General features: G+C 43.7%; 1 protein-coding gene across 3 annotated transcripts; it reads right to left on the minus strand.

Annotated features, from left to right (window-relative positions):
* Positions 1 to 317: 317 nt before the first annotated feature.
* Positions 318 to 26013, minus strand: usp20 (ubiquitin specific peptidase 20). 3 transcript variants are annotated; one of them, XM_063210962.1, is made up of 25 exons: positions 25974 to 26013; positions 24702 to 24801; positions 24502 to 24555; positions 24271 to 24333; positions 23934 to 24071; positions 23327 to 23429; positions 22782 to 22851; positions 22299 to 22412; positions 20994 to 21072; positions 19426 to 20023; positions 18739 to 18888; positions 17983 to 18095; positions 16959 to 17131; positions 15985 to 16079; positions 14357 to 14390; positions 14143 to 14188; positions 13585 to 13765; positions 12579 to 12705; positions 11414 to 11583; positions 9515 to 9596; positions 9110 to 9218; positions 7224 to 7326; positions 6600 to 6668; positions 5593 to 5751; positions 318 to 2317 (listed from the first exon to the last, which is right to left on the minus strand). In XM_063210962.1, exons 2-24 carry the CDS (start codon positions 24780 to 24782, stop codon positions 5597 to 5599), a joined length of 2907 nt encoding a protein of 968 aa, XP_063067032.1. In that variant the 5' UTR covers positions 24783 to 24801; positions 25974 to 26013; the 3' UTR covers positions 318 to 2317; positions 5593 to 5596. The 3 variants fall into 3 exon arrangements, with proteins under 3 accessions (XP_063067032.1, XP_063067030.1, XP_063067031.1); XM_063210960.1 differs by having other exon boundaries at positions 16959 to 17155; XM_063210961.1 differs by lacking the exon at positions 25974 to 26013 and adding an exon at positions 25519 to 25586 and having other exon boundaries at positions 16959 to 17155.
* Between the last annotated feature and the right edge of the window lie 35 nt (positions 26014 to 26048).

Here is a 26048-nt window from a genome sequence, read left to right on the forward strand (position 1 = left end):
CTTTAATATGTGTGTGTGTGTTTGCAGGCTACATGTCTATGCACGTGTGCGTGTGTGGAGACTACATGTTTATGCACGTGTGTTTAGGTGCATGTGAGGTGTGCGTGTGGTGGTGAGGGTGGGATGGGTTGGATGTGGCGAAGGTTGAGTTGTCCAGTCGTGATAGCGCTCCTCCAATATATTCAAAACACAATGACTCTAATACTACTTGCTTTACTTGTCGTCTCTCCAAAGCACACACAATGCAATATTAAAGAGCAAAAAGAACTAAATCATAAATTGAAAACAAAACCCACACATTTTAACCACCCACAGAATTAAGACAGATGAAAGAACAGGCTTTATTCACTCTCAATTTCAATACAGTTAAACAGACAATAACAGACACTCAAAAAAGCAACCTCGACTGCAATAAGCCAGCATTAAAACTGTTATCATCTGGACTCCAACCAATTACATTTTTATACAATATTTATTATTCATCACTAGGTCAAGTCTTGACATGAACTCGAAATGTAACAGCTGTGCCATGTGTAAACCCAGTTCACAGATAGAGGTACACACAGTTAATTTCAACAAAGCTCAATCTAAAGTCTTAAATAACTATTTATTTAGTGCCACTCTCTTTGTCAGTCATACACATTGTAACATACCAACCAAAAATTGCACGTGCCCAGCTTTTTTTGTGTGTGATTGAAACATAAAAAAAAAAACAAAGAAAGAACCAATAAGGGCAGCTTGGAAATTGATACCAGATGTTGGAACCTTTTTTTTCTTTGGTGAACTAAACAATACTCCAGGTAGGCAGCACACCACGGCACTGAAGGTCATTGGTGAGGGAGTGAGGATTTCAGATTGGTAGTTTGGTTGAGACTGGAGCCTGGAGGACAGTTGGGTTGGGGGCTGGTGGGTTGGGGCGAGAGAGAGGGTGAGAGAGAGAGAGAGAGAGAGAGAGAGAGAGAGAGAGAGAGAGAGAGAGAGAGAGAGAGAGAGAGTCAATCAACCAAGTACACCCGAGTCACCCCCTATACCGGTCTGAACCTGCTCTGCGTTTTCCAGGAAAATTAATACTTTAACAGAACCCGGGAAATGCAGTGTTGTACCCTCTACGGTACCCATACGCATACACCACCTAAGACGACTACTCTTCTTGCACAACATCCGTTTAGAACCGAGATGATTGTTTTTTTTTTCATTCAAATCTGATGACGGATCCTTTGGATCTCCTTTTCATATTAAAAGTATGCTCTACACACAGGCCAAGCTTGGCCCGTGACACACACTGTCTTCATATCACTGTTGTGATATCTTGGCCTTGCACAACATCCTGTTAAAACTCCAAACTGAATCAACCTCTTGCTCTATTTCATATTCCGTTGAAAAAGGAAGTCACACGATCAAGTCCTACTGTACCTACCCTATCTATCCCAACCTCTTCACTCCAAACACCGACAACATGCCAGTGAATGGAGTGGGTCAGACAACGGAATCTCGGCATGGCTTTGCTTCAATAAATAAAAACACCCTTCGTCTGCCAGTTGCCATTTCACTGAAGGCTGAAAGCCTTGTGCATTGCCAGGCTAAAACAAACGGGACAGACGAGGTGCTCCTCCCATTAGGCTTGGGCTTGGTGTTTAGACAGACAGACATGCTTTACTGCAGATGAGAAGAGGAGGGAGGGGGGGCAATGGGCAGGGGAGACAGAAGCCAGACCAACAGAATAGAAGAGAAGAGCAGAGTTGACAGGCAGCAGCTGTATCCATGACATCATCGACCCCCTCCATCTGGGCCTTAGCACAGGACACCAGCGCTCTAGAGGACTCCAACTTCCAACACCTGGAGAAGTCTTTGTGTGTGTGTTTTTGTGTTTGTGTGTGTATGAGAGAAAGAAAGTGTGTTGTGTTGTGTGGATGATGAGTTGTGCACATTTAAGTGTCTCTTTGCCTTTATACATTTTCCTTTTCCAACGAGCTCCTTTCAGCAAGTTCCTTGCGGTGTGCGAAAGTTTCTCACCACTGGTAATAATAGATAATCCCTCTCTCCGTGTGGCCGTGTGAGTATCAAAAGTGTCATTATCTTACACGCATTGGTCTATATAACAACATGTTTGTCGTCTAAGCTAGGAGTAGTTTAGCTAGCACGTTGGCTTGTGGCTCCTGTTGCACACGTCAAAGAGTTACCCTCAGCCAGTGCACCAGTGATGCAGGGGAGGGAGCAGTTCAGTGACGGGGGGGCGTGTGGCTGGAGGGTTGAGGTGGAGACTGTGATGGTGATGGTGATGTCAGGTGGTCTAGCAGGGCCACATGCCTTGGCGCGCCTGTGAAAACAATCATGGGAGAGAGATGTTATTGCATTAATGGAATCAAGAAATAAAGTCAATACAGTAGGATAAATAATGAGCCTTAATTGCAGCAATTAAGCACGGAGACGCACACAAATGAAATACGCTCTCACGCACACTAACTCGTGAGCATGCAAACACACGCACACACGAACGCACGCACGCACGCAACCTGTTCTCATGTTCTCAGGTTGCTATGCCAAACACACGCAAATGCTTACACTCACCCGCACGCACACTCACACAAGCATGCACATGTACGCCACACACACACAGCACACAACACACAACACACAACACCATGTTCTGTCGGTTGCTGTAGATCAGGGGTGTCAAACTCATTTTGGTCCGGGGGCCGCATACAACCCATGTGGACCTCAAGCGGGCCGCATTACTAACATCATCGCAAAAAAAAAAAAAAACGTAAAGCAGAGGATTAGTGTTCAGTGCCATCATGTTTTAAGTGTGTTGAATATGTAGAAAGCAATGCAATACTGATAATCCTATGCAACATTTCCTTGACTTCATTTATTCATTGATAACCGTCAATGAATTAAATAAGGGACAGCTATTTTTGGTATGGGGTCTGGGGGTTTTCCCCCAGAATTTTTTTTATTTCTTAGATGTAATTTCCTGCATTTTCACTCATTCTAACATCCCGTTTCCAGTTTATTGGTTTTAGGAACCAATACAAATCCAATTATATTTATTATTTAATTACAACCAATACCAATACAATACGAATAAGAAATATTAAAATTGTATCTGTATATATGAGGTCTATAATATATGAGCTTTATCAAATGCCTGTTACAGTACAAATTCACTATTTATAATAGAAGTGTGATGTGCACTTTACTAAATATATACAGTGTAACAGAGGGACCATTGGGTTAATGTCATGCAGGTCTCGATTTTGTGCGTAATTGCGCATTTCGGTTATTTCATTAAAAAAAAAAAAAAAGTAAAAAAAAAAAAAAAAAAAATTTTTTTTTTTTTTTTTTTTAACTTTTTTTTTTTTTCTCCGGGCCGGATGGAACCCTCTGGCGGGCCGGATGCGGCCCGCGGGCCGTATGTTTGACACCCCTGCTGTAGATGGAAAGCAAGACTATGTGTTCTGGGAATGAGTTTTGTTTTGCTAGGAGAACATAATTAAGCAATAAAGGTTTTCCAGGTTTCTGATCATACACAGCAGGAGGTCTCTGGACCATGTAATGGGAGGCGGGGGGATAATCACGGAGGGTTAGGAGTTTGACGTCAGCTGGTTAAGAAAACAACCCGACACAGCCAAGGAGTTTACAGAGGGACATGTTAGCATCAGGGGAAAGTCCTCTGAGAGAAAGTCTGCTTATTATCAGGTGGTGACTCATTATTACAGATGTGTGTGTGTGAGAGAGAGAGAGAGAGAGAGAGAGAGAGAGAGAGAGAGAGAGAGAGAAAGAGAGAGAGAGAAAGTCGAGAGAGAGGGAGAGAGGGAGGGAGGGGGGAGTAATGTGCTGGAAATTGCGACACCAGATGTTTCCAAGGTTTTTTGAACCCTCACAGGAAGTCATGCTAAGTATGGGGGTCTGCATTCACAGTCTCCCCATCAAATACTTTTGGCTTTAAAAACACATTAGGATGGCGTACGCCGTACGTCCTGGATATGAGTGTATTGTTTTTAGTGTTCAAAGCAAAAGAATGAATTTCCTATGGAGAGCCGATTTTTTTGTGCAGTTGTTGGATATGTGCACTCATACTGTAAATGCTATATTCCATAGAAAATTGGGAAGCCAGCACACTCCGGTAGCCGTCAGATTTTCCGCACAATTTAGTTTAGCTTCACGATCGCTTCATCATGTTCAGGTCCAGTGAGTCTGATGAAGTGATAGTAAAACGGGTTCTTCACTAAAATGAATTGTGCAGCAAGTTTAAAGGGATAGTTTAAGATTTTGGGACCACACTTTTAAAGTCAGTCAGAGTGCATGGTACAGTTGGCAAGGCGATTTTAATACCATGCTTTCATTTACCGTTGACTTGTATTAGCCTAGCAGCAATGACGTCAGCAATACAAGGATGGATGAATTTCCACATGTCTACAACACCCTGTCTGGCTTGTCTAAACACTCTTTCCCTGAATGCTGTTTTCTTGACGTGAACAAGGTCCACCACAGAATGGTCTGGATTAGCACTGTATCATATACATACTTAGATGCCTATTGTTACCGCCCCTAACCCATATTGCGGGGTAATGTTTTTGCAATCATTACATTTCCAAGAACACTGAGGTTTAGACAATAATATCAGTGAATCAGTCGATGATTAATTTCCCTCTGTGAGTTAATGGGTTCACACTGTTGTGGGTTAATGCTACCACTACCTATGAGTTACTCTAGTCTAGTGCCTGCAGAAAAAAAATACATTCTCCCTACAACTCTGATTTCGTTTCACATGCTAATACTTGTATGATGGATTGCCAAAATAACATTCTGGATAACTCTGACCACAAATCTTCCAGAAAATGTAGACATGGATTAATGTGTAGTCCTTGATATCAGGAGGGAATCAACTACTTGAGGGATTTTTTTTATTTATTTATTGTAGATATAGATGTTGAGGTAGAAACTACTAAAGTAGATACATCAATGGTTCTTTTTTTTTTAAAACAAGCGCCTCCTTGATCTCATCATAAGCCTGCCAACGTCCCCCTTAGTACTAAAAAAATAAAATAGACTCCACGCCTAAGGAGTATCCCTCTCTCAACAATCCCCAAGGGAGAGCCCCGTTGAGAAAGGCTTTTGCAGATGTTCCTATGATATTTCATTGTACTATGTATAATGGCGACAAAGGCATGTAATTATATTCTATTCAACTCTATTCATAACACAAGTGATAGACTTTAATAAAAGCTCTGCAAAAAACATCATATGGAGGCAGTCCAATTCCCCAGTAGGTGTTCTGTCCAGACTTGAGATCTCTTGCGGGAAGTAGGGAAATGCGCTTGTGGAGCTTCTCTAGAACCCTGATGCAGGCAGTTGATATACACTAATTCCCTGGAAACTAATCAGACATGCTCATGCTGATGTCTGGGCCTATCCTCACTGGTTCATAGGGCCCTGGTCTCTGCCTCTATCTTGCATTCTCGTAGACAAACGTGGCTGCAATTAAACTAGCTGATATAGCTAGCTGGCTGAGTGTGTGTGTGTGTGTGTGTGTGTGTGTGTGTGTGTGTGTGTGTGTGTGTGTGTGTGTGTGTGTGTGTGTGTCCTCACTGGTTCATAGGGCCCTGGTCTCTGCCTCTATCTTGCGTTCTCCGTGTCCCTCTGGCTCCGGGGGGATGACGGCCTGTCTGACGGCAATCTCAGGCCCCCCGCTGTAGAGGCCCAGCAGGTACTGCCACGTCTCCTCAGAGATCTGGCCGTAGTCCGCTCCTGCACACACACACACACACACACACACACACACACACACACACACACACACACACACACACACACACACACACACACACACACACACACACACGTTAACCAATACCATCATATCATATTCTGTAAGTTGACATGGCAACTTCCTCAGCGCACTATGGAAAAAGAACATCGGGATGAAGAAACGCACACAGTGTACTAACAGTGGGAAGGGCAAAGTAACCCATCATCACCATGACATCATGTGCAAGACAAAAGGCCATTCCCACGCAACACGCAATGCAAGAGGTTTATTAGTTTGGGTAAGATGTAAATGAGAAATGATAAAGATCTGCTCCAGCATAGGAAACATATATGCATATTCATATGCAAACAAAACAGCACTAGGACTGAATATGATAAGCAAACACACAAGAATGGTCTCATACTTACACACACACTCTCTCACAGTAAGTATGTACACACACACACACAATCACTACGTTTACATTATGTTTTTAATTCCGAATTAATAATTACGAATTAAATAGTTCAGTCGAGTTTACTTTGATCTTTCATTTAACTCCGAATTAAGAGGTGTTTAGAAGACATTTTCAAAGTGTAATTAAGCTTTATTCAGAATTAAATTGAGTTCATTCGGAATTAAATGTCTCATGTAAACGTAGCCATTGAGACATACATGCAAGGATGCGTACACACAGATGTGCGTGCGTGCACGCATACACTCTCTCTCTCTCTCTGACTCTCACACACACACACACACACACACACACACACACACACACACACACACACACACACACACACACACACACACACACACACACACACACACACACACACACACACACCTTGTTTCAGCTGAAGGTGTCCTCCCTTCATCACGGCAATCTTGCTGTTGTCTATTGGGCCTGGGGGCTCTGTGGTGAGACAGGCAGACAGACCAAAGCTATTGTCACAGCAGTGATGCAATACACACGCAAAAGAAATTCATGTTGATTAATGACTTGTAGTGATGACTTGTTATTTTCTTCTTAAGTGCGTATAATTTACTATCACCTCCCAAGGACGTGATGGTGTACATGTATGGCTGAATATGACTAAAGGAGAGAGGCTTCAGTGGTTTCATGGGAATGTCTACATCATGTAAAACATACTGGATGTGTCACCACTGTTTGGAAACGGACATCCATTCTGGCGTAGACACTGTTGACACATTCACTTTCTCTGTCTACTGTCACTGTCTGTTGTAGGCCTCAGAGTGTGTAGAGTAGACTAAATATTAAATTGAGAATAGGCCATGAGAAAACAATAAAGTGACGTCTGTAAACTCCATTACATTTCACATGACGTAGGTGAAGTTTTCATTAACACCTACCGCACTATACGATGATTTAAAGTGAGTGCATAGTTTTGGGACAGCCTCTATATACACAAGGGAGGAACAAAAGGAAGTGTATATGTGCATAGCGTACCGTTATCTTTCCCCTTGACGAAGCTCTCCCACTCTCTGAACCACTGCATGCTGATGCACAGAATCACCGTTGGGGCTTCCTCCGCCTGGAACTCTTTATTTAGCTGTGGAGGAATAGGAGAGACAGAGAAGCATGAAAAGAGAGAGAGAGAGAGAGTGAGAGTGAGAGAGAGAGAGAGAGAGAGAGAGACAGAGGGAGTGTGGGAGGACTGATTTATCTTATTTTTCGTGAATAATCATCAACTGCGTCACCGCTAGCGCCAACCAACGGCCATGGATCGCAGCAGACGTTTCACATACTGATGAAAACTCCGGGAGGGGAGGATGATCGGGTGTTGCTGACGAAAAACCCAAGCCGAGCGACACACTGTCTGCTAGCATGGAGCATTAGCGAACATTTCATGCAGCTGAGAGATTGATGCCTCACTATTAAATTCCTGTGAGCATGTTCCTTTGCCAGCATTGAAAGCCAGTAACACCCTACTGGCCAGAAGAAACAACCCCCACCCTGCTTCTGCCATATCGGGGAGAGGGGGCAGTGAACCAGGTCAGAGTACAGGCTGTTCAAAGGCAGCAGGGCGTCATCATCATCACATACCATGCCGCGTTCGAGACTAAGTGGAGCGGCTGGGTCCAGTCCTAATGAGCATCTGGTTATCTTACTGAGCCCAGATGTTGGCCACATGGATGCAGTCTCCAAACATCATTGAGAAAGGGAAATTGATGGGAACCCTGGTGTTGTGTATTTTGACCCTTTTTTACACACATACTTTTTGAAATTAGTTTCGGTCTCACGTTAACATGCAAGTTCAGGGAGTTTTAGCTCTCTACAATGGACATTTTTTATGCTGGATGCATATCATGACTAAGTAACAATAAAATTGCGTAAAAAAGGGATATATATTTTTTAAGGTGGATATTTAAGTGGCGATCTCTAAAAAGATCTCTGAAATGGATACGTGTTAACAAGAAAAGCTCAAGATGTTGGCATGTTCTTTGAAATGATAATGTGCTGGCCTGGTGAACAACCAATCCCATGGCAAGTTATATTCCATAATCACCACCAGCTTCTATTGACGTAATACTTGTGATTTCTATTCAAGTGTAGTGTAAATGGAATTGAAAAAATGAACAGACAAAAAGTAAAAATATTCGCATATGTGTAGCATGGCCTTGTTTGAGTTTGAGTTTGTGCCTTTAGTCCAGCCCCCAGACTGTTTTAAGTGGATGTGCCTGTTTTTAATTTGTTCTGTAAATACGTTTCAGACTCACCGCCATTAGAATAGTCACGCATATCCCATTGAAGACTGCAGTGATAACACCAACTAATGCTCCTTCAAAGCACTCACATAGATCATTATCAGAGGCTTAAATGGGTTGTCAAGTACTTTGTCAGGGTCAAGCTGCCGTATCAGTTAAACAAAGGAAAAGCCTAATGGAAACTGCATACCAAAATGCATACGATGACGACACAATGACGACATCTTATAATGTTAAACTGAAATAACACACTATTGTTGATAACATTTTATTTCTTTATCTGTATAGGTTGTGATGAATGGTCAATAAAGCAACAAAGAAAATAGTGTTTCCAAAGGTGTTTCAGTGGTTCATAAGCATAAACTGTAACATGATGAAAGGCAACTGAATTCTGACTTCTCTACGCTGCCCTCTAGAGGCTTCAGTAAAACCGCACTAAGCAAGTTCAAAGGCGAGGACCCTTTCTCTGCTGCTCACCATTACATGAGGGAAAATTCCAAATCTAACTGGTAGGGTGGTCAAAGATGAAAAATATTTAGTGCTGCTTTAATATTATCCAATTCATGTTGGTCAACATAATGTGATTAACACTGCCTCTTATTTCCCCCTGGTATGTTGCATGGCTACCTTGATAAAAGTGTCGATCTCCATCTTCCTGCGTTTGGCAAGAGCCTCGATCTCCACTTGACAGATTGTACACATGTACAAGTGGTTCACGGCAGGCCCACCACCAAAGCTATGAGAGAGAGAGAGAGAGAGAGAGAGAGAGAGAGAGAGAGAGAGAGAGAGAGAGAGAGAGAGAGAGAGAGAGAGAGAGAGAGAGAGAGAGAGAGAGATGTAGATGACAAAGAGAGGGAGGGAAGGAGGGAGAGAGAAAGAGAGAGAGAAGCAGGAGAGATATTTGTAACCTCTGATCTTCCTCCAGGTAAATGGGTACGACAGCAAGTATTCACAATTGTAAAAACATTTACAGTCTCTGCCAAATGAATCCCACAAAGTATGCTCTTTTTAGCTGTGTCAGACATGCTTTACCTGTTGTAGAGGTACTCCCATACATTCTGTGGCAGGATCACCACCAGGTCGTCAATGTAGTGATACTTTGTGGGAGGAATTCCTGAAAAAAACATGGTACCCTCAGTAATCATGCAGCTATACCACAGGCATGTGGAGATGAGAAGATACAGACTTAACTACACAGTAACATTTGCCGTTTTATTTTACCCCACACTTAGAGAGTAGTGTGCCCAAATGCACTGTATAAAAAACTCTGAAATTCAATTATCTTATAGCGTGTTCAGTATGACAGAGAACCGTGCCGGTGCCGGTGCCGTTCCCGCACTGCTCATGCCAAAAATCGAGCATTCAGGAACCATAAAGTTTGTTTGCCATTGTGAACAGAGAAATACTTGTTTTCTATGTGAATTGAGAAGACAACATGGACGTCAGCAGGTTCATCTGGGTAACACATGGTGCGGGAACTGGGAACAATCACCAGCACCATTTTGTCCGGCCTGTAAACAGCGATAGTGATGATATGTATATTGTTAAATCTAACTATTAAATCTAACATTTTACAGTTTCCCGTCAGCTTCCTGTTCTTAGCTGACAGGAAACTGAGCCTACAATTTGCACAGGCTCACCAGAATTGGACAATAAGAGATTGGGAAATGTTGCCTGGTCTAATGAGTCTGAATTTCTGCTTCAACACTCGAATAGTGGGGTAAAATTTGGCGTCAACATTATGAAAACATGGATCCATCCTGTCTTGTATCAATGAGTATTGAGTTACTGAGTACTGAAAGGCAGTTAAGGCAGTTCTTAAGGCAAAAGGCGGTCAAACTCTGTACTAGCAAGGTGTACCTAATAAATTGGCCTGTGAGAGTGTAGTTTAATGTACTGTACATTTTTCATCGATGAAGTGGTACTTTGTGGGAGGCATTCCTGCAGAACTTTATTGCAGGCATGTGGCGATGAGAAGATAAGGGACACATAAATAATGTCAGGATATACATGGCTTGAAACACTAAAATGTAATTTACATCTATGAATTAACAACGGGTCAACAAGACAAAACACAGACCTCCTTGAACCTGACAAATTTACAGCAGGCCCAGAGAACCGATAAGAAAACCTTTTATGGTCAACCAGAAATTAAGAGGGGAATTGCGCGTTTCTGCAACTGCATGTTGTATCATTATCTGCACATGTGCACAAGAGTGGGGAGGCATGCAAGTGGGGAGGCATGCGGCCTGAAGAATCACTGAAATTGTACGCTGTGTGTTTACTACACTGAGTCATCGAGAGAGATTACAGACCACGCACCGACCCACATGAAGCTAACAACTTGAAAGCAAGCTTGGGCCGCTAAAAAGGAAACGTCTTAATGGTTCTATCAGAAGTGAATGTCAACATATGAAAAGTGAGCGGGTGGTGTATGAATGTGTGTGTTCTTCTGTGGTTCATACAATGTATACAATGTGTGTATCGTCTGTTTATGTAAGAGTGTGTGTGTGTGTGTGTGTGTGTGTGTGTGTGTGTGTGTGTGTGTGTGTGTGTGACAGAGAGAAAGAGAGAGAGAGAGAGAAAGAGATTGCCTGTGGTGATGCATGCATGTGAGTGAGTGAAAGTGAATGAGCATGTGTCCAGTCCACCATACATTTCAGCACTCAAATTCAACACTCTTCCAGTGAACTTGTTCCTTCTTTCAGTGTTGAATTAACACAGCAGAATATACACTGTGCATGTGTGTGTGTGTGTGTGTGTGTGTGTCAAAGCATGTCTGAATCATACCCCATCATGTAATAAGAGGTTGTCCTGACCAAAGTGTGTGTGTGTGTGTGTGTGTGTGTGTGTGTGTGTGTGTGTGTGTGTGTGTGTGTGTGTGTGTGTGTGTGTGTGTGTGTGTGTGGCGATTGGTGTGTGTGTGCTGACCTCCATGCTGGCAGAGGAAGGTGTGGTTGCTGATGGGTCCGGGCTCTGTGAAGGTGTTGAACTTGTTGAGCCACTCGCGGGAGATGTAGAACTGCAGCAGGCTGGGCTCCTTCAGGCTGGCCAGAGCCACCACCTTCTGACGCTCACGCACAGACTCCTCACTGCTCTTCCTGAGAGCCACCAGAGCAGAGAACAAGACAGGGAGAAACGGATGGATGAGACAGACCGTAAAATTGACTTGCATTCATATGGCGCATATGGTGGGATGTCTCAAAGACAATGTAGTCATCAGTATGATGTTTGTTATTACACAACACATGTGACTGACATGTCCTTTTTAGAAGAAAAAATAAATATGCCTAAAGCAGGGTTTCCCAAACTGTGGTGCGTGCACCCCTGGGGGTGTGCGACCTGCCATAAGGGGGTGCGCGAGCTAAATAGAGCAATGGTGGATATGTCAGTTTTTATCCAACATTAATGAACATGAAGTAGTTTTTAATTGTATGGTGAATTGTATGCTGGAAAGGTCCATCTGAAGTGTAGTTTAACTTCTAGACTATTGGAAAAGAGTGCATAATGTACAGTGAATGCACAGTGAATCATACTTCCGTAGCATCAGTACACCAAAATATTCCCTTAGGGGGTGCGCGAACCACATTGAAATATACAAGGGGGTGCGCAGGGGACAAAGTTTGGGAACCACTGTATCTATGCTAGTGTAGGCGTATGGGACTGGTGCAACACTAGGAGCACAGTAGATGTCTTGCTTTTAATATTTCAACAAAGACGCTTTTGCACACCTCTGTAGTTGGGCAGGTGCATAGGATATTAGGCTATCCCAGTGGTGTTGTCGTTCAAGTGTAAAGAAATCCCGCACACTGTCCGTTCCACCAAGAAACTTTAATACAACGTTTCGGTCATCGGTCGGACGACCGAAACGTAGTATTAAAGTTTGTTGGTGGAATGGACAGTGTGCGGGATTTCTTTATACTTGAATGACAACCCCACTGGGATAGTAATCTAATCTATAATCTCACTCAAATTCATTGACTACAATGGGACTTCTTTAAAAAACAAAACAAACACAAAAAAACCCTCAATCTTTTGCATGATGTGTGTATGTGTGATTACAGTGTAAGTGAATGTGGTTTGTAGCAGATCTCACCTGTAGAAGAGCACATAGGCCTCTGCGTTTTGCACCACCGTTTCGTGCACCTCCGTCACATACTGGTCGTCGAACTCGTACCACTTCCCATTGATGACGTTCTGGCAGTAGGCTATGTAGTGGCCACCTGAGAGAACGAGGGAGGGTAAGAAGAAAGGAGGAGAGGAAGAAATCAGGGATGAAGAGGAGAGACAACATGAGAGTTGAAAAGTACAACTAGTGGCTCTATACTATCCACAAAAGAGATTAAATACTCTATTCATGAATGTTGAACATGCAAAAGAGCGTACTAGAAAAAGGCTGCTTGCTGTAGATCACTTAAAGGGCAACTCCTGCGAATGTCAATGTGCTGTTGTATTGCTCACGCTACCCTTGACTTGTCAGTACCCGGTGACCCCGCAGTTTTTGGCCCAGCCCTTTCCGAGATATGAGCTATTCTAATGGGGGCAACTTTTGTTTACATTTCAAAAAAACATTTTTATTAATTCCCAAAAACATCCAAAAGGTTATGCAACATCAGCAGACAGCTAGCAAACAGCGATACCTTTTGGGAAAATATTTGGAGTAGGCCTATGCTCATTTTTTTTAAATGTAAACAAAAGTTGCCCCCATTAGAATAGCTCATATCTCGGAAAGGGCTGGGCCAAAAACTGCGGGGTCACCGGGTACTGACAAGTCAAGGGTTACGTGAGCAATTAACAGCACATTGAAATTCGCAGGAGTTGCCCTTTAAGTGACTTGAATATCGCCCACAGTGAATAAAGGAGTTTTGTGTATTATTTCTGTATTTTCAAAGTGACTTTTCTCCTGTAAGTTTTTTTTAAATTTTTTTTAAAAATCTGTCATGTCTGCAAGTGTTACATGAACGAAGCAAAGATTTTATGCAAGAGGTCTGGTACTGCCAGACACACAGGATACAACAGAGACGCCTTTTGACAGTTCATTAGCAATCACTTGACCCATATCGGGCCACAGTCTGGCATTAAAACCCCGTGTCTTTGCTCACTTCCTGCGGTGCCGTGGTGACAGATAACAGACAGGAGGTCGTAGGTGGTGATCTGCGAAGGGCTCTCCTTGGCCAGAAAAGGTCGCAGGTCGAGGCCCTCCAGAGGAAAGGCCACGTGGCTGTTTATCTTGAAGGAGTACATGACCTCGTGCCTGAAGCGCTTCAGGTGGATACACAGGATCTGCAGACCAACAGAGGGCCACACGCACACACAGACAATACACAAACATGCATACACACAATACAAATACACAGACAGACACATACACACACATAAACACAGACACACATGCACGCACACATGCTCACACACACACACACAACAGCACTGAATTTTACCTGAAATAAAATCAACAACTAGTCAACATCACTTACCCAAAACAGTATGATTGGACAATAAAAGGAAATCAAAATAAAATTGTATTTGTCACAGGCATGAAAATACTACGGAAGCGTAAAACGGAAGAGAAATTTGAGTTGTGGACCTGTACTGCGCATACAGTGTAGGTTTGTGTGGGTGATGAAGTTAAAGTGCCATAGTTATGACTTGTGTCTTACCTCAGGTAATCTGAGTACTTTGCAGTATTTTATTCCGTTCCTTAACCTGAAGATGTGGAAACACATTCACACATTGAGACTTGTTAATAACAAACAGAGCAAGAGGACCTCTCACCTACAACTGACATCAGTGCAATGAAACTTTTGTCAATCAATGCACAACCAATCAACTGGCAGAACATGAATCTTGCCCAAGAGGCAATCGGGTGCTTACTTTTTGCATCTCTCACAGCTGTACATGTTGTCACCTGCAGAGAACACAAGAGGGATCATCAGTGAAATGATATGAGCTTGCAACACTCACGCAGTCTCAGAAATCTCTATGTTGCATCATTCAGTTAGTCATGATGACCTCTATTTTTTTGAATGGCTACACAATTCATAGGTTTTACACCAACATCAGAAATCAAATCCTGTAATTAGGTGAAGGTTTTAGCTCCTCGATTCAACACTCTACCTTGCAAACAGTAGAGCGAAGCAGGGGTGATGGGATTTTCATTATCAGTAGCAAAAATAAATAAATAAATAAAATTGAAGGATGGCCAGAGGCTAGGCTGCTAAATAGTGTGCACTGTTCCATCAGTGGAATTGCTACCCTGAGAAATCCCATGCTGCTATGCAAAAAAAGACAGGCTGGATGCAAAGCGCTAGCCTGAGGTAGGGCACCAGTCGGAGAGCGGACAACAAGGGTGGAAAGACATTGGCACATACTACAACAAACGAACAAACGGAAGCTTGTCATTTGATTAATGACACATTTGTAACGCCCAATAACTGGCCACGGGCAACCGTAACCCACACGTCCACTATGAGAGATTGAATAGGTGGTGCAACACAGCATGCGGGTCCAGAACAGAACGATACAGACATGAAGAACCCCACCAATACAGGTGTGGAAGTCATCACCAGACTCGATGGATAACCACAAGCAAGCAAACAAGCACGCTGGTCCCCAGACTAAACCTCACTTGTTACATAGTGTGACGATAGCTAGACTAGTGGAACACTCTACTAGTCATTGAAACCACATTACTACAATGGAAATAGGAATAGAAAAAGAAAGCCTTTTATTGTCATTAATCAACAGTATATTGAGATTTTAAGCCTCATAGGGATTCCTACAAGGTGTACACAGTCCTTGATACACTAGATGAACACAGTCCTTAATGCAAGTATGCCTTCAGAATTGTGACACCTTTGGGAAAGAATCTGTCCTTCAGTCAAATGGTAGTACAATACTAGTACTAAACTAAAACACGACTCAAACTCTTTCATAGTACATTTTACAGTGAGACTTGGCCATTGACATTCTGGTAGAAGCACATTTATAACAGGGGCATGTCTAAACGTATTATAAAGTACAGCATTAAGTAAACACCTATGTCTTTGTGCAATTTACAGTAAAACAAAAATATTTCTGCACTCCTTGCACCCTATTCTCCACATTTTGGTGCTGTGCAGTACTGTGCTGCTGTGTGGGAGTCACATCTCTGCCTAATAATAGTCTGCCAAGCTGTCCTACTCCTGCCCTGTTCTGTTCTGTCTGCTACCCTGCAGTGCTGCTTGTTCCTTGTTACCATGTACAGGCATGCTGCATTCACATTCTGCTCGTTTGTCTATGCTTTCCTCCATCTATTCAAATGCCTATTAATAATAGATATATGAATAATTGATAGCAGGCATGCTAGGCAGTGAACAGTTTTATGTTTTATGTATTTGTTACGCATTACAAGTATTGCTTTATGTAGGAGTTATGTGAGTATTTATATGTAGTGACTGTTCAGCCAAATCAGACAAATCCACCCCCTCTGGAGACAATAAAGCATCCTCTCTCTGTCTCACCTTTGAGTTCGTCTGCAGCAAAGAAGGCGGCCAGGCAGTCCTCCAGGGTCACCATGGGTCCCCAAAACCAGTTGGGGATGCAGGACACCACAAACCTGCAATTAGATAGCCAGATACACTGTGTACAGCCATGCCCACAAGCAGAGTACCAATGGGCTAGACTGGACTGGCAATTGCAATTGCCTTTGTACAAGTGCTGCATGACACATAGTACAGTAGATTTGTGTGTGTAAGGCTTTGTTTCTTTGGGTATGAGTGCAGGCGTGTGTAAATGTGTGCATGTGTGCGTCTGGTCGGTGGTACACACTACTCCACGACACCCATTGTAACTGTGGCCATTTGAGAGAATTTTCCATCACCACAACACCATAACATTTCAAGCTATGTGTGTGTGTGTATGTGTGTGAGTGAGTCTGTGACTGTGTGTGTGTGTGTGTGTGTGTGTGTGTGTGTGTGTGTGTCTGTGTCTGTGTGTGTGTAGGGAAGCCGACAGGCGGGGACAAAGGGGTCAGCTGTCCCGGGCCCAGGGTCCTCATTGCATCATATATGCATTGGGCTGGGCTGGGCTGGGGGGGGTCGTCTCCTAGATGACTTTGTCCTGGGCCCAGCCAAAGCTGCCAGCAACTGTGTGTCTGTGCAATTACGCCGATGACACATAGTGTACATGCAAATTTTGCCAAGCGAAGCAAACTTTGCCATTCATTCCAATGAGGGGGGCGAAGGCAAGCAAATAGGAGTAAAGCAAAAATATTCAGCCAAATTTAATATTATGCAAATGAGGAGCGAATATCACCTGCAGATGCCATTCAAATCAACAACATTGGATTTGCTGTGATGACCTGATGACAAGAATGGAACACTGAATTTCGCCTCGCTTCGCTTCGCTTGTTTCGCCTGCACGTGTCCCTGGCGTTGGATCTGTGTGAGTGACTATTTTTTTTTAAAGCATGTGCATGCGTCCATGTGCCCCTTACTTGCGTATAGAGTCCATGATGTAGGATATCCAGCCCTGTGCGGCGTAGCTGTCTGTGCAGACGCCTGTCTTGGCCGGGGCGTTCTGGTGAATGGACGAGTGCAGCTTGGCCAGGTCCTCTTTCCCGGGGATTGGCAAAGACAAGTCCTGAAACGTCTCCACCGTGGTGGACACCTGGGAGGACAGGGGAAAACTGACCTATGTCAGGGATCCACAGGGGGGTCCGAGTCAAACCTTGAATGGGATTCCATAATTGAGTCATTCTTAACATCTAAATTCGGAATGAGATACAAATTAAAGCCACTAGCAGCGATGACGTTTTTTTGTTCGTCTAAGCGAGATACACTTGACTTGACTTGACACACAACTTACCAACTTACATGCAATATGCACTAAAAAGGTTAAACTAAACGCATATTTTTAATACTATACGTAAACTCATAAAGCCATCAGTTTGTTATGCCACAAGAAATGAACAATCCTCCACAATTCTTCATCCTTCACAATTCATCAATTCAGTGCTAGGGCCCTAATAATCTTTCGAAAAGCAATAGGGCTTCGGACCGAGAGGGCAAAGGGCCACAGCGTGGTCCTTGCACTTCGGTGCTCGGGCCCCAAGTGAGTACAAATGCATTATGCTGAACATTATGATGGCAGTTGAATTACAACACGAGTGTAATATACTGGTATGTGACTACACATGAGGAACACAGGAAGGAATATCGATACATATCGATACATTTTCAAAAACTGGTTCAGTGGTTGGTAAGAGGCATAAGCTTACATCACTATTCTGAGAGTAAATGGAAGTTAACAAGAGGCAATGCCACAAGCTGTGAAAGAGGATGGAAAAGAGGTGAAAAGTTCAAATGATTCAGACTGGAACCCAGAACACTGCAGTAAAGCATTGGCAGAGTGCACTCAGGGACATGAGTTTATCTGTAATGGTCTTGGAAAATCACTGCAATCACTGGCTGCCCTCTGCTGGCAGGAAAAAAAAAGGAACGTTTAAATACTGCACTCACCCTGTCGCACGTCAAACACTGAACCAGACTCAGGATGGAGCCGTCGAAGATGTCGGAGATGACGCTGCGGTAGCGCGACTGCTTCTTCTTCCTGGGGCCCATGATGACCTGAGCTGTGGAGCAGACGCAGCAGACACTGATTACAGCCAATCACAAGAGGGACTGCTGATTTGAATTATGTCAAATCTGAACATGTCTTATCAAGGGAAGCAGAGACATTAAGATAGTATATCACTATCATCAATAGTATTAATAGAATTAGATTATAGTAGAATTACTGTATATCAAAAAAGTATTATAACATGGTGCCGTATAGTTCAGTATTCCACTGTAACAAAGCAGTTTCAGTGCAGCATTTTTCAAGATAACCACACTGACAATACACGCTTCAAGTGATGCCCAATAACACTACTTCTCAACCACACCACAGTATTTTCATTTGCTGAAACAGTATACATTGTGTGATTTAACATCCTTGTTGTCTATGACCTCTATGAATGCTTTTCGGCAACATCTGCTGGTAGAACTCATTTGCATAAAATCACCTCAAAAATTGAATACGGAATGGAAAAAGGGAACTGAAACTCTCTTAAGTAAGTCAGAGATGCACCTGTCAGGAGCTTTTCAATTCACTGAAGCATCTCCCTTTAGTGAACTGAGTAACTGCTCCGGCACCTCCAGATCGCCATACAGGCTGGCTGTGTGTATTGATTAGCCGTCACTCTTGTGTGACCCTCTGTCACTCTTGTGTAGTACCTTTCTTGAAGGAGTATGTGGGTCCGGCGGAGCGGAGAGGGCTGGACCTGGGCGGGCTGCTGGAGAGCTTGGGGTGGAGCTCCTGCACTGGGGGCACGGGGCTGCACGGCCGAGACGGGGGATGGTGACACGACGCCTCGTTATCAGGCTCTGAAGACATGCAGAGAGACAGAGAGAGAGATAGAGAGACAGAGAGAGAGAGACGAGAGACAGGGAGAGAGAGAGAGAGCGAGAGAGAGAGAGAGAGAGACGAGAGACAGGGAGAGAGAGAGAGAGAGAGACGAGAGACAGGGAGAGAGAGAGAGAGGAGAGAGAGCGAGAGAGAGATAGAGAGAGAGAGAGAGAGAGAGAGAGAGAGATAGAATAGGGCATACTGTAATCAGTCAGACCAGACATAAAGTACAGTAGCAAACCAAACATGCTGAGTAAGCTGTACTGTGCACACAAACATCAGGAATAGTTCATCCGGTATGTTGAAAAAAGTCTGAGTGAAGCTGTGGGTGTCTGGCTGTGCAAATGTGTTTATGTGTGTTAGTGGGTACGTGTGCATGTATATGTAGAATTGTAGTAGAAATTGTAGTAGAAATGTGTAAAATAGATATGTATGTTTCCTAAGCCACTATTTGATGCATTAGCATGAATGTCTATGAGAATACAATAGAGGATATTACAGGAATATGATCTAACCTGTCGTGTTATTATTTGCCGGTGTCTGGTTTTGAGTGTTGTCGCTGGGCGTCACTGCTTCTTCAGACTCTCTGTCTTCCCCTCTGTCCCCGTCTGGAGGTGCCGCCGTGTCCACGTCCGCGTCCTCGTCCATGTCCTGAGACGCCCCGCGCAGCGGCGACCCAGACACCCTCCTCTCCTTCAGCCTCTCCTTCTCCGAGATCGCCCCCGCGACAGACGACCCCGTCTGGGTGGCACTGCTAGTTGCGGCGGCCGCTGCCGCCATCGCTGCTGCCGCCGCCGCAGCCCGCGCTCCCACCACACACTCGTCCTGGATGAGCAACTCGGCCTCCCCGGTGGCGCCCCCGCCCACTCCTCCTCCTCCTCTGCAGTCTCCCCCCTCCCCGCTGCTGGAGCCCGAGTCACACGACAGGAAGTCGTCCTCCGAGGGGCTGCGGTCCCCGTCCCCTCCCCCTCCCCCGCGGGGGCCTGTGGCAGCGTCGGCCGTCTCCAGGCTACAGTCGCCGCCGCTCATGATGGCCGCCCCGCTGTCGCTCAGCGGCTCCTTCAGTTCCTCGTGCAGCTGGTCCATCAGGCAGCGCAGGAACTCCTGGGTGTCCTGAAGCAGAGGAGGGCGGGGAAGAGAGGAGTGAGGTGAGGCACCAGTTAGAATGGTGTTTCTTGACAGGGGCTGTACAGCCCTTTAGGGGACATTGGGGAGCCCTAGGGGAGCGCTGAGAAGTTACAGTTGAAAGGGGCGGGGCTTAGTTGTCATTGGGAGCATTAGTCCATTTTATTTTTTTACCACTAAGGGGGGCATTGGTAGGCTTATGATAAGGTCAAGGGGGTGTTTGGAAGCTTAGGATGATGTCCAGGGGGCGTTTGTTCAAAAAAGGTTGAGAACCACCGAGTTAGAGAGAGGTGGTGTTTTGATCATAGGGTTACAGGTTCAAGTACCAGAGAGAATGTGCACCAGGGAGAATGAAACCCAGTACATTTTGTAATGTTAATTCTCCACTAGGAGAGTCAAGTCTAACGCTCGTCTAGTTAGTCCTACTCATAAAATGTTGAATGAACACTTTAAAATGTACTGTGTGGGGTTGGGGATGAATAGCTAATCAGTGTAAGAGAGTGTGTGTGTGCGTGTGCGTGTGCGTGTGCGTGTGTGTGTGTGTGTGTGTGTGTGCGTGTGCGTGTGCGTGTGCGTGTGTGTGTGTGTGTGTGCAGACTGATGAATTTGCACTTGGAATTCTTGGATACTTGACTTTGCTTCTGCAGTGTGGAATAGCTACTGACCAACGGTCAATGGCAAATTTTACAAATATGTGTGTAAATAATACTTGCACTGATTTGGCTCACAATTTCCATACTCCTTCCATTGTCAGTGGTGAATAAAAAAATCCCACTGAATCTCAGTGTGCATGTACAATATGATTGTGTGTGGTCCGTTGTGTATGACAGGAATTTAGACATGCATGCCTTGATTCATATCTCCCATGTCCTCATCTACAGTACTCTGTCATGGATTACATCTCCTGAGGCATTCCATGCTCAATTTAAATCCACATGTTTATCTGTGTATGGATCACCTGCTGTGCGTAGCCGCGAAACATGGGGTTGACCAGCTTGATGCCGTGAGACAGACTGGTGGGCACAACGTAACTAGGTCTAGAGAAGGAGAAGAATAAAGAAGAGGGAAGAGGAGAAGAAATTGAAGAGTATAAGCACTGGGTTACATCATTCTGCAGACATCTTAAAATAGCGACACTCTCTGCATGTTGGAGAACTAACAATGCAAGCACAGCAAAAAACAAGAGAAATATGACTTGTGCTCTCTTCACGTCTTCCCAAATACTTCCAGAACCATTTGCTAGCCTCAGCAATTTAAGACGGTACTTACACTTACACGTTTGCAAGCAAAAACTCTGTAGACAGACAATAATGTCCATCTTAGAAATATGTATATCCTATGTCTTTGAATATGTAGAATATGGTGTGCTCTTATCCCAATTGTTTGTAGGCTTCTTGTGTTTGGGTACTCTTTAGTCCAAGGTATTTTACATTCGAGTTCAAAAATGAGAAAAAAAACGGTACTCATAAATGCCATTATTAATGCCCTCTGGAATACAGCAATGGGTGGATCGGGAAAGACACTCCTTAAAAGTGGATCACTCAGCATTATCTTCCAATTAGATGTGTTTCATCTGTGTGAGAGGCGGGCCCAGAGGTTTTTTTGGTAGTTTGATTGACAGCTCTCTGCTGCTGAGAGCTGCGTGAGAGGCAGGCTCAGCAGTGTGGAGAACCTCAGTACTACTACTACTACTCTGTTCTTTTGTGTTACTGCCCTGAAGAAGGCACTCGTGCCACTAAGTGTGGCCTTGTTTTTATTTGAACATATCCATGTAGGATTTGTCATTAAAGATTAAAGATAATAATAAAGATTATTATTATTAATTATTATTATTATTACAATTTTAATTTAGAGTGCCTTAGTCAGGGAGGTTTTTTTTCTTTTCAACATTTTCCCCCTCATTTCTGAACTGGAATATTTATAGGTCTGTTGTTATTACACGGATGAGGCACTCATGCCGCTACGTGTGGGCCTTATTTTTCATATGTCTATGTAGGACATGTCACATTAATAAAGATATTTTAATTTGGTGTGCCTTAGTCAGGGATTTTTTTCAGCATTTTTTTTAAATTTCTGAACTTGGATATTTATAGATCTGTTGTTATTACAAGGATGTATAAAGTATGAACAGCTATCAGTTTGGCATCCTGTAGTGACTTAGCAAAGCTGCAACTGAACTGAAACTTTCTTACCCAACTGTTTCTCTTGCATAAAGACACTCAGAAAAAAGCACACTGTCTCATAGGGGAGGTAGGAGGGTTACCGTTTCTTGTGCCAGAGCTCTGAGATGAGCTTCTGGTAGCTCTTGCACAAGGCGGGCTTCTTATCCGTCCGCACCAGCCCACTGCACTCCAGGAAGAACTGGGTTAGAGGCGGACTGGAGCGAGAGAAAGCCAAAAATAAACAAAGTGAATTTGCAAGCAAGGAAAACATTGTGCAAGTATTGTGCAGAAGAGCATCCTAGTATGTCTTCTACACTGTAGAACTGCAATCCAGCCACATGAAAAGCTTTAGTTGCAAGCAACTGGACTTCTTCTTGGAGTTTGAAGATGTTCTGTTCCACATCCAAGGAACTTTCCCAGAATTGTGAAGTCCAGTTGCTTACAACCAAACCCTTCTGGATGCCATGTCCTGAACGAATCCTCACAGACATCACATTGCACAATGATCCTCCAATCAGCAAATAGAAATGAAACCACTTCAGTTTATGTCGGAGAACTCTGAAAAGCAGGACGTGTCCTCTCACCAGTTGGAGAGAGCCTGCAGTGCAGCGTTCATGTAGCACGAGTTGCCAATGTTCTTCATCCCTGTGAGACCTGCAAAGAGCCAGACAGACAGACAGACAGACAGACAGACAGACAGAACGGTCGGTCAGAACAGAGCCAGTGCAGTGTTGAACAGCATGCTGTTCCATGTCCTCAGCTTGTACTTTCTCCCTTGACCTCATGACTTCCTATAAAGGAGGACAGCCGGGTGCACATCTGAGAAGGTGATCTCTACCACTGACTAAGAGGCTTGAGTGAGTATGCAAGTGATATAGAAAGTGAGGGACTGAGTGACTGATAGCGCTTTCAGGCCGACAGAGAACCATGCCAGTGCCAGCATCCTGTTGATATGGCCTATCTGTTGAGCTGCGCGACACACTGGTCCAGGATCAGTGGGTGAGTCATTCACTTTGGTTCTGAGTGTTACTAGTGCTGGAAGCAGTAATGGCACTTGGTGGCCTGAAAACAGCCTGAGTGAGTGAGTGAGTGAGTGAGTGAATGAGTGAATGTAGCTTGGCTTGGTCACCTCTTGGCTTGAGCTCGTCTTCTTCCGACTCGGACTCCTCATCGTCGGCCACGGCTATGGGCACGGCTTTCACAGGGTGACTACAAGACTGGAGCAAGGACTCCTGAGGAGGCATGGACAAAACAAATGTCAATTGCTTTGACGGTACATAGAGGAAGGCTAAAGGCTTCCTTTGCACTAAGAACTACACCAAGTATACAGCAATAAGCACTGTTATAAACAGTATACTAATGAAAATTGGTACGCTGGTGAATAGCTGTCCTACAACTTCAGTATATAAAGAAACAACAACAGTATTGGTACAGCACATTATCATCCACAATTGTCATTCAATGTACTTGAGAAAGAGAAAGAAGAAAGAATATTACAGACAGTATTGTCTAAAGAGACTGTAGATAAATAACCCTAATCAAAGTACCGGAATACTGAATGATGAATGTTATCATTGAAGTGTTTCTCAATGTTGGATCTTGTATGCAGTTGTAAGTGCTACTACTACGATGGACTACAATGACAATTTTCATAGACAAGAGTTACAGGTGTGGGAGTTGGAGTTTCCAAAAAAAAAAAAAAAAAAAAGGTGTGTTGCAGTGTCGCCCTATCCTACCTGCTCTTGGGATTTGCAGTGGTGGTGGGCAGCTGCCGTGGGCATGGTGGGACGCTGCTCCAGGAACACCTCTCTCTCACACACATAACACCAGATCCGAAATGTGGTCAGATTCACTGTCAGATGATGCTTCTTCGCCTAGGCAATGTTTTTTTTTTTAAGGAAAAATGTTAGAATAGAACACAGTAGGTCAAACGACTATTTTCGCTGAGGGGTGAAATTGAAGAGGGAAAAAAACAGATTACAGAAATAGAATGTGTGTGCGCCAGAGAGAGAGAGAGAGAGAGAGAGAGAGAGAGAGAGAGAGAGAGAGAGAGAGAGAGAGAGCAAATGTTACCTGAGCGTGTATGGTGCTGTGGTCAGAATAAGACTCTCCGCAGCCCACATAAGGGCAGTCACACTGCAAATGGACAGGACAGCACAATAAAATATGTTCAACTGCATTTGAACTTAAGCAATAAGAAGAAAATAATTGATGGTGAAATGACATCATGATTTATTACACACAGCGCACTAAGAAACATCACTATGTCCTTCAGCATCAACAGTGTGCAGAGAAGCATCTCACCTGCAGACATGCCCAGAGGTTAGGGCCACCCACTCCACATGATTGGCAGGTGCCCTACAAGTGCATAATATGCATAAACATGGGATAAACAAAACGTCAGAGTTGGAGCCTATTCTCCTGTTTTGCACATGAATATAAATAGTAATAAACATGACAAACTATTAAAAAGTTGTAATAAGACGCTTATAACACTGTCCCACCTTTGACTTCTGTATGAGTTCCTCCTTTGTGACCTCACCAATACAATCCAAGTGAGGACACAGCTCGCCTTGATCTACCATCTTCTGTTTTCACTTTCGTCTGTGCAACAGCAAAAACATAGTGTTTATTAAACATTCACAAAACGCCAAGAAATATGGCGGGTAGCATCCTCAGTCCATAGTCAAACACCCCCACTGATACAGGCTCGTCAAAGCAGTAAAAACAATCTTACTACACAATACACTGTATAAGTCAACCAACGAGATAAAGAAAGTAGTATATTGAACTAATCTAAACCTATTCAAAGGCAATGTAGTTATCAGGCTACAGGGACATAACAACCACGTAGGGGACGTGACGACTGCTCGCCTTACTATAATTTCTTCAATGGAGGCTAGCCGAAAGTGCTGTTTCATTCCTGGCACCGACAGAATTCAACAGCACAAGGCTTGCTCTGTATAGCTCTCGTGTCTAAATCAACAAGTTGTCCTTGTCTGGATTGTAGACATTACACAATTAAACCAAGCAATAAATGGCATCTGGGAGAACAATCTAAACCACATGAATACTTCGTCATCACTGTGGCACTGCATTAGCCGTTCAAAACGCCACGACAAAACGCCACAGCCAGTTCACACTGCACACATACACAATAACACTCACAGTATATAAGTGTCGCCTCATCCATATGTGTCTTCTTTAAACATAACAGTTTATCTAAAATTATGGCCCTACTGCCGATCAGAAATGCAAACATGAAATTGGAATGCAAGACATCGAATGCCCATGAAATATTAAAACCTTGACAACACAAACCTGCTCTCGGTGATCAGACAGTTGTTACTGTATCAAATTATTTGACGCCAAATGTCTGCATATCACAGACAAACGTACGTTCACAGCTGACAGAAAACCCAGATGATGCCCGACCCACAACCCCCTCCCTCTCTCTGCCTCTTGCAGCATGGTTTTGCGTCAGTCTTGTTGTGCTTCGACATGTTAACACCAAGAGTGAAAACAAGTGAAGTGTGTTCTAGAAAACTCCACAAATTACTTTTTAAATGATCCTGATGAATGATATCGTATCACTGAGACTTTGGTCAAGGTTAGCTGTCGTCTTGGTGATAGGTTAGCCTTGTTCTTTTTCAAGCCAAAGAAGAAACAGTAGCGACATTACCATGAACGCAACATTAAGTTAAACAAGTTGGGAAGAAAGCATATAAGATTTCATTTGTACGACATTCAATTTTGCGGATAATAAAAACGTCTACCTTGTTTTCATTGGTAGCATCAGTCCCTGTGGCATCCCTGCGAACACAGAAGTGACGTCACATTCTATAAGTAGG

The sequence above is a fragment of the Engraulis encrasicolus genome, chromosome 11 (assembly GCF_034702125.1).
Source record: "Engraulis encrasicolus isolate BLACKSEA-1 chromosome 11, IST_EnEncr_1.0, whole genome shotgun sequence".
Classification (NCBI taxonomy): Eukaryota; Metazoa; Chordata; class Actinopteri; order Clupeiformes; family Engraulidae; genus Engraulis; species Engraulis encrasicolus.

Coding starts and splice junctions, on each gene's coding strand:
- usp20 (XM_063210960.1), bottom strand. CDS start 24,782: ATGGTAGATCAAGGCGAGCTGTGTCCTCACTTGGATTGTATTGGTGAG. Junction 17,156..17,982: donor AGTGTTTGACGTGCGACAGG/GTGAGTGCAGTA, acceptor TCCCTGACATAG/GTCAGTTTTCCCCTGTCCTC. Junction 13,766..14,142: donor AAGTACTCAGATTACCTGAG/GTAAGACACAAG, acceptor GTTGGTCTGCAG/ATCCTGTGTATCCACCTGAA.